The sequence below is a fragment of the Castanea sativa genome, chromosome 12 (genome assembly GCF_040712315.1).
Source record: "Castanea sativa cultivar Marrone di Chiusa Pesio chromosome 12, ASM4071231v1".
NCBI classification, from domain to species: Eukaryota; Viridiplantae; Streptophyta; class Magnoliopsida; order Fagales; family Fagaceae; genus Castanea; species Castanea sativa.
The window spans coordinates 46220568-46231646 of NC_134024.1; the positions used below are offsets into that span (position 1 = coordinate 46220568).

Genomic DNA, 11079 nt, shown 5'->3' on the forward strand with positions numbered 1-11079 from the left:
ATTGAATAAGACTCTTCTTGTTGCTATTGTGGATCAATCTCAGCATCACCCTTATCACTGGGTGAACTATTCTCGTCAAACTCCACCTCAACAGTTAATTTCTTCTGTGGACTATCATCACATGTCTTTGCTTCATTCTGTTTCAACATAAAGGCTTCATCAAATATGACATATTTGCTAGTCACTGTTTTATTTGAGATTGGATCCCAAAGATTGCCTTTAACACCTTTTCCAAAACCAAGAAATACGCATTTTCTCGACTTTGAATCCAATTTAGAACGCTCTCCACTCTGCACATGCACATAAGCTGGACAACCAAAGATTTTTAGACTCGAATAATCAACTGATCTACCTGACCAAACCTCTTCTGGAATCTTGAAATCAATGGTTGATGATGGAGATCTATTAATAATGGAGCTTGTTGTGTTAATTGGCTCTGCCCAGAACACCTTAGGCAACCCTGCATTCAATCTCAAGCATCTGGCTTTTTCTACTAAGGTTCTGTTCATTTTTTCTGTAATCCCATTCTGCTGTGGAGTTCCTTTAACTGTGAAGTGACGAGTAATACCTTCTAATTCACAAAATCTTATGAATTCTTTATCTTTATACTTCAGTCCATTATCTGTTCTAAGGTATTTTATATTCTCAACCTATGCTTTCTACTTTTTAAATATGTCAAACACATCAGACTTATGCTTCATAAAATAAATCCATACATTTTTAGAGTAGTCATCAATGAAACTGACAAAATACTGAGAACCACTATGAGCAGAAACTGATACTGGACCCCAAACATCTGAATGAATGTAGTCAAGAACACCCTTACTTGTATGAGAGCCTATCTTGAAGCTGACTCTATGTTGCTTTCCACACACACAATAATTGCAGAAGTCTAGCTTGCATGTCATCACCCCCTTCAATAAATTTTTTTTGTGCAACTCTAACATACCACGTTCACCAATATGGCCAAGTCACATATGCCTTAATTTTGTGTTGTCAATGATGGACTCGACTAGAGTGGTGACTGCAACTCTTCCTACAACTGTTTTCCCAATCAATTTATAAAGCGTGCTTACTTTCTGTCCCTTCATCACCATCAAAACACCTTTGGTAATCTTCATGATTCCACCCTTTGATGAGTATGAATAGTCCAAATCATCCAATACTCCTAAAAAAATTAAATTCTTTCTAAGATCTGGAACATGCCTGACATTATTTATAACTCTCACAACTCCATCAAACATCTTGATCTTCACTGTACCAATCCCAATAACCGGGCATGTAGCATCATTACCCATTTAGACCATACCACCATTATAAGGCTTATACGTGTCAAACCAATCTTTCTTTGGAGTCATATGATATGAGCATGCTGAATCTAAAACCCAAGATTCCAATAGAACATTGTTACCTGATGAAACTGAAAGTAAATATGCACCAAATTCACTGTCATTTGATGTTTCTTTAGCAACACTAGCTGATTCTAGGGGCTTCTTTCCATTCTTTTTCTCCTTTAAATGCTCTTTCAACTCTTTACATTGATTCTTATAGTGCCATTTCTTGTGATAATAAAAGCACTCTACATCTTCCTTTGCATGTGATTTAGACTGTGCTTTGTTCCTGTTGGAGTTCCGTCCTCTTGACCTGCTTTTACCCCTATTGCTTGACTCGGACTTTACAATAAGCTTATCAGCCTGAGAACCATCATCATCTTGCTTCATCTTTATGTGTGACAAGAGAGCACTAGTTACCTCCTCAAGTACTATAGTCTCTTTCCCATACATCAACGTAGTTACTAGATAGTCAAAAAACGTAGGAAGTGGCGCTAATAAGAGTAATGCTTTATCTTCATCCTCATAATTCACCCCAAAACTTGATAGTTGGGTGTTCAACATATTAAATGTGTTGAGATGCTCCAACAGATCATAACCCTCCTTCATATGCAAACTATACAATTGCTTCTTCACGTACAACTTGTTCGTCAGATTCTTTCTCATATAAAGACTTTCTAATTTTTCCCAAACCTCTTTTGCGGTCTTTACTTCTAGGATGTTGTGAATGACTTCATCACCTAGGTTGAGACGAATAGCGCTAGCTGCTTTCTAATCCATCTCTACCCATTCTACATCCTTCATCGTTTCCGGTTTCTTCTCCTTCCCAAGCAAGGCCTTATGAACTCATTGTTGAATTAGGAGATCCTTCATCCGCATTTGCCAAAGGGAAAAATTTTCCTTACCACAAAACTTCTCTACATCATACTTTGTACGTAACATCTTTACTGTATTCAAAGGGATTGAATCCTCACCTAGCTCTGATACCACTTGTTATGCAAATAGCACCTCAGGATTCAAATCAATAACAGTAAATAAGTGAAAATTAAATAACAAACACACACAAAGAACACAAGAATTTAGGTGGTTCGGCAAATCGCCTACCTCCACAGAGACGACGGAGAAATTTAACTATAAAAAAAAATAGGGAGATACAACAGTGCACAAGAACACTCTCAAGAAGCCTAAATTCCAATTACACCCTAGCACTCTCTTACAGAAACAATAAGAATAGAAGCTGACTGCCTCTCTTTTTTCTCTATTTTTCTTATGCGGCTGCACTTACTAGGTTATTAGGAATGCTCTGTTATTTTTCAATCAACTTTGCCGCACCTAATCACACACACACACACACACACACACACACACATATATATAGATACATATGTTAAGTTAGCTAATGAGATACCTATTACAATTGGAATTCTATTAACTTATGTTGACTTGGGCTTGGCAATACAAGCCACACGGCCCACATCAACAATTTTAAGCCTGTTTTTTATGGTTCATTGGACAGTTTAGATCTGAAAAACATATTAAACAAGAGGATAAAAATAGTCCTCCTATTCCCAACTAATAAAAAGAAGAAATTATTTCGTGTTTTGTATTCTATATTGAATAATTTCTCATGATTTTGACCCAGGAAGGCGTCATGTTATTCGTAAGAAAGCTAGACAACATCGATTTCCACATCAAGGTTTGTTGTGAAAATTGGGTGAAATAATCTGACTTTAACACAACGTTTAAATAAGAGAGAAGAAAATATAACACAAGGAATTTTCATGGTTCGGCAATATGCCTACGTCCACGGGAGGCGATAAAATAAATTTCACTATAATTGTGGAGATTACAATAACAGCTTGAAGACACTTTCTCACAACCCAAACCCCAAAAACACCCTTAGTTCTCTCTCACAAATAAATAGAGAACACACTATTGTATTTAGACGAATTGCAAGACACTAACTTCCTATGCAATTCGTAGCTTACATACTCTCTGAACTCATTTGCTCCACCTCTATTTATAGCTACACTTCAGCCAAAATATCACCATCATGAAACTTATCAAGTCAACAAAAATGGCTAGCATTTATTGCCAATGGAGTCACACGTTTCGGCTAGCATAAATTAGTTTGCTCAGGTGTAGTTCCTTGATAATTCATGAATGCCAATGAGTCATACATTTCGGCCATAAAGGTCAAGCATGGCATGTCAAGTGTTCCAACAGAAGAGAACAATGCAAGCCTTCCATCAAAAAAGTCAATATATTTGGCCATGAGTCATTGCAACATTAAATGCAACTTTTTGCATTTCTTCACGCATGAAATACTTCCTGATGGTTTGTTGGCTAATGCATTTAATGATTTGTTGGCTAATGTCAATCCACCAAATTTGACAATTCAAGCCATTCTAACAAGGTCCAACTACTTTGAAAACTCAATAATTAAATATACAACTATAACTACACCTAGAGCAGAACTATAACTTTTCAGATGAGGCATCTTCAAAAAAAAAAAAAAAAAAAAAAAAGACATCTTCAATTTTCATATCAAATGGCAGAAACAACCATAAATCCTGGGATTAAGAGGTAAATTTCTCTTCAATTTCTCTAATCTGTCCATTACACATATAGAACCGAGTTTATATGCAGATATCCTACTTATTAAATTTTTTTTTTTTGAATTTCTTACCCAAGGATTGCAGTTGTAACCGGAGCCAATAAAGGGATTGGATTTGAGATATGTAGACAGTTAGCTACAAATGGGATCAGGGTGGTTTTAACTGCAAGAGATGTAAGGAGGGGCAGTGAAGCAATTGAAAAACTCAAGGCTGCAGGATGCTCTGATGTGGTTTTTCATCAACTAGATGTGATGGACCCAACTACCATTTCTTCATTGGCAGATTTCATCAAAACCCACTTTGGGAAGCTTGACTTATTGGTAAATACATCTTTGGAGTGATTCCATGTGTTATTTTTGAGAGGGTAGATCTTTGTTTTGCTTCTTATTATGTTGCAAAGAATCTCTAGGATTTCTGAGGAATCATATATAGGTTTTGAATTTAAAAACATACATTTGTATTGGTTGATTTGGGGGTCACCAGATTATATAAAAATAAATAAATAATTTTTCTTGCAATGACTAGTTTGTGTAGTTCTAAACAAAGATGAATCGTCTAGTATTCTTTCTCCTGCCCACCCTTTTGTAATTAGCTTCTTTTAGGTGGCTCTGACATTGCTTTTATTTCAAAATTGCAGATAAATAATGCGGGGATTAGTGGATACATAAGCAGCCCAGAGGAACTAAGAAAAGTTATCATTGATCAAGTGAGTCTCTCAAGTCTCAGAGTTAGGGGTGAGCATGGGTCATGGGGTTTTTTTAACCGAACCGACATGATGTGTTAAAAAAAATTTAATCCAACCTAACTCATCACCGGGTACAATCCAACCCATGCGGATTTAGTTAAACTCATGGATTTGATAATTTTTTTTAATAATAAAAATAATAATAGTAATAATAATAATAATTATTATTATTATTATTCAAGAGCGGCGTTATGTTCAAGCCAAGGGTTCAAATGAACCTGTTGACTTGTCAATATATGTATGTATGTGTATGTGTATGTGTATGTGTATGTGTATGTGTGTGTGCGCGTGCGCGTGCGCGTGTGCATGGTTATGAGGTTTTTTTTTTAACCAAACTGACTATGATGTGTTAAAAAAAATTTAACCCAGCCTAACCCATCACGGGGTCCAATCCAACCCACGTAGATTGGGTTGAACCCATGGATTTGACAAATTTTAATAATAATAATAATAATAATAATAATAATAATGATGATAATAATAATAATAATAATAATAATTATTATTATTATTATGACTTGTCAAAAAAAAAAAAAAAAAAAAATATATATATATATATATATATATATATATATATATATATATATATATATATATATATATATAACTTTTTTTAACTTTTGTTTTGACAAATTTGAGCACCCTAACTCTAAAGTCTATTTTAACCCAATTAAAATAAAATTGAATATGATCAAAAATTTTTTTTTTGAGAAGTTGAATATGATCATCTTAATGCTACTTTCACGACATTTTCACAATAAATGTTATATGACAAGTTGTAACTAGTTTTTATTTGCACCCACAATTAACATTACTTTTTACCTACCATTAATAACTTGCCACCTAAATTTTGTTATAAAATTTTTGCAAAAGTATTGTTTATTTAATTTTATTAAAAAAATATTTCAAAGTTCTCTCTGGGACTCTGGCTTACTTTATTGTTGATAGCAAAATGAAGCTGTTTTTACCTGCACTTTTTTTTCTTCATAAGCAAAACATTACACTACTGTTATAACCAATAGATCTCTATCTACATATGTGATTCTTTCCCATTATCCTTATCTCTCTTTGTCTCTTCTATATTTTCTTAATTTTTTTCTTTATTTGACCAAAAAGTTTGATAAATACTCTATAAATTTTCAAGTCCAAGAATTCTTTTAGTACTTGCTCAAATTCCAAGAGTGATCACGTGTATGATTAAAAAGCCATACACTTTGAAAGCAAAAACTTATATTAGTTACTATTTTTTTCTTAGTTTCACATTTACTCCTAGTTCTACTCCTAGGAGTGTTTCTATTCTTCTTTATCATATATTTTTATTTAATTGATAATACATATAAATATATTAAGTCATTATTAATTTGAAAAAAAAGTATGATTAATTATTTAATTATATTTGTTATCTTACCGATATTTAAACTACTAATAACATTTTTAGACTTTTGTACAATATAGTTGTATTGTATCTTGAATTATATTTAGAATACTATTTTAGATTATTGTATATAATATGGAAGTTTTATGTATAGAAAAAAAAAATCGTTTTATGTTTTACTTACCCCCATGACAAATTTCTAGCTTTGTCATTGCTGACCCCCCTAGAAACAAATCTCACTGTTATTATTAAATTGAGTATTAGAACAACCCCACCATAAATGAGAGCAAATTTATAACCAAATAATCTTTAAAAAAAAAAATCAAATTAACACAAAATAAACAAGGAGAACTTAGGGTTTGAGTTTTATTTAGGAAGAGGGACAAAAAAGAAAATAACAAAATTGTATAATATATTTTTTAATTTAAATATATATTAACTATAGGCGGGTTGGGTCGAGTTAGGCGGATTTGCGAATCTTACGACCCAAACCCAACCCAACTGACTGTAAAAAATAATCTCACAACCCAACCCAACAGGGTGGGTTGGGTTGGATCAGGTCGGTTGTGGCAGGTTGGCTGCTCATCCCTACTCAATGTTATGTCATTGCTTTCATTGAACGATGTTGTTTTGGGTCAAAGTTTTTGAAAAATTCAAATAGTAAAACTGTTGAGATTGTTGTGGCAAATTTTTGAAAATTTTGAACTTTTTTCCATCATTAAGTTATTGTCTGTATGAGGGTACATCATAGTAGGGATGTCCATGGGTTGGGCGAATAGGGTTTGAGGTTAACTCGTTACTCAAACCGATCAAGTCGAGTGGAAGAAGTAGTGAAGACCCATGGCTAACCGCCAACAATCACGAGTCGAGTTGGACCAATCTCTGGCGGACGATTTGTCGGTTTGGTTGAAACTGATGGAGCGGTGGTGGGTGGAGGAAGTAGATTTTTGCCCAATTTGAGCGAAGGAGAGAAAGGCTAGGTTGGATTTGAGCCAAACATTGCTGGATGAACTCCGTCAGTCATATCTAAGAGAAACATCGTTAGATTTAAGCACATCTAAGTCAAAAATCTCTAAATCTAAGCAAATCTAAGTTAAACATCGCTAAGGCTGTCCGCGGGTCAGGTTGGGTCGGTTTTGGACCCAACTTGGACTCGACCCGCCGACGTCGGGTGGAGGAACCCATAACCGACCGCCGAAAAAATCGGTCGAGTTGGTTTCGGTTGCGGGTGAGCATCGGTTGGGCCGGGCGAGTCGCCAGAATAAAGAAAGGATCAAAATCTGAAGAAAAAAAAAAGCGTCGCCGAAATCTGAAAAAACTCACCGGATTCTTGAAAACTAGTCGAATTCTGCATTTTCTCGCCGGATTGTACATGTTTTTGCTGAAATTTGCTAGGATTTGGCCGCATTTCCTCGAATCGAAGCTTGATCTCGTTGAATCTCCTCGATTCGAAGCTCGTTGTCACCGGATCTCTTCGAATCTAAGCTCGATCTTACCAAATACAGTCAAGTTCTCTTTAGATCTCCTCGAATCTAAGCTTCATCTTGCCGGAGTTGGCCAGATTTAAGCATATTTGAGTGAGGATTTGAGCGGATTTGAGTAAAGAAAGGCCAAACGTCGCCGGATTGGAGCTGAGAAACCCAAACGTCGCCGGATTTCAGCTTCTTTTTGAGGTTTTGTAGTGCAGGTCGAGTGGATCGGGTTTTTGAGGACGAAATCCGTCACTCGACCTGCCAGGGTCAGGTTCTGAAGACTGGGACCCGTCACCGACCTGTCAGAGGTGTCGGTCCGGCCGTGACGGGTTGGTTTCGATCGGGTTGATCAGGTCCGGCGGGTCGTCGGGTACTCTGGGCAGCCCTAAACATCGCTGGCATTGAGTGGATTTAAGCAGAGAAAGCCCAAACATGGCTAGATCTAAGCGGCGAAGGGTCTAATAGTTGCCGGATCAGGGTAGATACAAGGGCTACTTGAAGTGTTTTTCGGTTGAGTTGGGTGGCTTGGTTTTTCGTGGAAGACACTTGCCACATAACTGGCCGGAGTTTGTTTCTAAGAGAAGGGACCCGTTGTTGACCGATGAAAGGATCAGATCAGGCCGCCAATGGTTGGTCTCGTTAGGTGGTTGGGTTGCTTGGACAAACCTACATCATAGTATGATGTGAATCATGTGATCATTCATCACAACCATACAATAACATTATTTTGTCATCACATGTAGTCTTATATAGTTGTGGATTCCATATGTTGTTAGAGAAAACGATACATATCCTTTATGCAGAACAAGCTCTCTCAAATTGAAGGCATATCCCAAAATTTTGATTACTTGCAATATGAAGAATTTAATGTGGCTTGAGGCTGTGGCGGTGGCCATAAAAAGAAAATCATAAAATAAAAGAAAATTAGAAATTAATCAAGTTTTATAAAGAAGAGTATTGTGGCATCATTTAATACCTTTGCATATAATGATACAGCTTTTAGGTCCAAATGCCATTCCTCTAAAGGAAGTCATAAAGCAAACTTATCAAACAGCTGAGGATTGTTTGAGAACAAACTACTATGGAACCAAGCAAGTGAGCGAAGCACTTATTCCGCTTCTTCTATTATCCAATTCAGGAAGAATAGTAAATGTCTCCTCCACCTTGGGACAATTAAAGGTACAGAATGTAAAACTCATCTTATTAAACCATTTATAATCAGCTATATTTGGTCAAAAATATTTCACGGAAATATAGAGTGCAAGATTATGGCTGCGACGATTGTGTTGGACCTGCACTAAACATTTGGTTCTAGGAGATTGCTAGAAATTTTTTTTTCAAGATATTAAAATTTCAATTATGTTAATATTTCAGCTTATTTCAAATGAGAATGCAAAGAAAGAGCTCGGAGATATTGATGGCCTCACAGAAGAGAAAGTGGACAAGGTGGTGGAAGGATTTCTAGAAGACGTCAAGGAGAATTTGATTGAAACCAAAGGTTGGCCTGTTAATATTTCTGCTTACATAGTCTCCAAGGCAGCTCTTAATGCATATACAAGGGTTCTAGCAAGGAAGTACCCCAAAATAGCAATCAACTCCGTGTGTCCAGGGTATACCAGCACAGACATGACCCATAACTGTGGAGTTTTAACTGTTGAAGAAGGGGCAAAAAGTCCTGTGATGTTGGCTTTGATGCCTGAAGGTGGGTCTTCTGGCCTCTTCTTTGATCGAATGGAAGTATCAACCTTTTGAATAAGAAATGATGCTACCCAACGAGTACATGCGCATAGGGAAGAAACATGGAGAATAAAATATGGAAGCTTCTTTAAATCTTATAGTTGGTTTATTTCGATCTTGCTTTGATAAATAAAAGCTTTAGAAAGTTTTTTTTGTTCTACTTTATACTATGTGAAAGCTCTTTCAACACTAGTTGTTAGAGTAACATTATACTTGTCGAAATTAAGAGCTTTTTGACTCATTTATACTGTTCGGTTCTTTAATTAAAGAAAATGTAGGTTACTTTAAATTATTATATAAATATATATTATACGTAATATAACTTTAAGAAATGTTACACTACTCAATATTTTCTTCATAAATGAAAATTTTGACAAAATTCACCATTCGATCACCCTATTTTCTTTTTATATTCTCCATGCTTATAAAATTTTAAAGTGGTCAAATATTAATAAATATGTCATCAATTAATTGTTTAAGCTCAAGCTTTTGTAGTTTAAAATAATGCATAAAATGTGAGTTTATGGATTGAATAGTAAATTATATCCGATTGGTATGAAAATTTGCATGCATTTTAAGAACTTATAAAATATGTAAACCAATAGTGAGATTTTCAAAATATGAATTCAATAACAAGCTATTGGGTGTTGCAACATTGCATAGAGTTACCCCTATTAGAACTTGAACACAACTATATATATATATATATATATATAGAGAGAGAGAGAGAGAGAGAGAGAGAGAGAGAGATCTTCAAAAAAATATTCATTTTTCTATTCATTATTAGTTCAAACTTATCCTATATTTTGGTTTATAATGTAAAATGATTGGTCACAACTCTTGTTGATGTAAGTCCTTGGAATGTATATTTTAAAACAATTCATTTCATTTCATTTTCTTCCTACCAAATGTAGTGTTGGGGATGTTATTTTGGATGAGTATAATTTGTAATGCTTTTCTCTTTTGGCAATATATATATATATATATATATATATATTTTTTTTTTTTTCATTTCCTCTAGTTTAGTTAGTCTAAATATCATGGTTTTGAAATCCGAACTGTTCATTGAACCGTAAAAGGGAGAGGTTCAAGGATTTTAAAGTCGAACCGAGGTTGAACCGGGGTTGAACTGTGATGACGTCATAATTAATTTGATAATTATTTAAATATAAATAAATATATTAAATTTGTAAATATTAGCAAAATTTAATAAAAATATCTTAAAAATTAAAACAAAATACATAAAATAGTACATTATATGGTTAATATAAAATAGTACAACATAAATAAGCATAAAAAGAAATTTTTATAACAATCCTTTTAAGAGAAATCCTTTCAATTAACTAAAAACGACTTTTAAAATAAATTCATAAATTGCATAAGTATTATTCTTAAATAAAAAGTTAATTTAGTAATATTCAATATGTTGAGAAAGATTAAATAGAAGTTTAGAAACTATAAATCGTAAATTTAATATAAATTTAATAATATTGCATATTAGCTCCCAAGAAGAGCACTTGGTTTATTGGTCATGGCTTCAGTCTTGCTTATAAGGTGTCAGCGCTCAAGTTTAGATCCTGGTAGCTGCATTGTTCTTTATTTTCCCTTATTCCATGACTGGTTGAACTAGCCTACGGTTCGTCCGGTTCCCTCAGTTTCAGTATACCCGGTTCTCTAAGCTTAAAAAATCAGATTTCAGACTGATTTTCGGTTTTTCCGGTCGAATCGCCCGGTCCGGTTCGGGTTTCAAAACAGTGCTAAATATTGGATGTTATTTTAGATGAGTATAATTTGTAATGCT

The 11079-nt window shown here is 34.6% G+C and overlaps 1 protein-coding gene across 2 annotated transcripts; it reads left to right on the forward strand.

Annotated features, from left to right (window-relative positions):
• The first annotated feature begins 3722 nt into the window (after positions 1 to 3722).
• Positions 3723 to 9519, forward strand: LOC142619854 (short-chain dehydrogenase/reductase 2b-like). 2 transcript variants are annotated; one of them, XM_075793190.1, is made up of 5 exons: positions 3723 to 3917; positions 4026 to 4269; positions 4587 to 4655; positions 8538 to 8720; positions 8916 to 9519. In XM_075793190.1, the coding sequence occupies exons 1-5, from the start codon at positions 3823 to 3825 to the stop codon at positions 9291 to 9293; spliced, it is 969 nt and encodes a 322-aa protein (XP_075649305.1). In that variant the 5' UTR covers positions 3723 to 3822; the 3' UTR covers positions 9294 to 9519. The 2 variants fall into 2 exon arrangements, with proteins under 2 accessions (XP_075649305.1, XP_075649306.1); XM_075793191.1 differs by lacking the exon at positions 8538 to 8720.
• Positions 9520 to 11079: the final 1560 nt, after the last annotated feature.

Excerpts from the sequence above, each read along its gene's own strand:
- LOC142619854 (XM_075793190.1), top strand. The coding sequence starts at position 3,823 with ATGAGGCATCTTCAAAAAAAAAAAAAAAAAAAAAAAAGACATCTTCAA. Across the intron at positions 4,270-4,586 it reads TTGGGAAGCTTGACTTATTG|ATAAATAATGCGGGGATTAG; the intron begins GTAAATACATCT and ends TCAAAATTGCAG. Across the intron at positions 4,656-8,537 it reads GAAAAGTTATCATTGATCAA|CTTTTAGGTCCAAATGCCAT; the intron begins GTGAGTCTCTCA and ends ATAATGATACAG.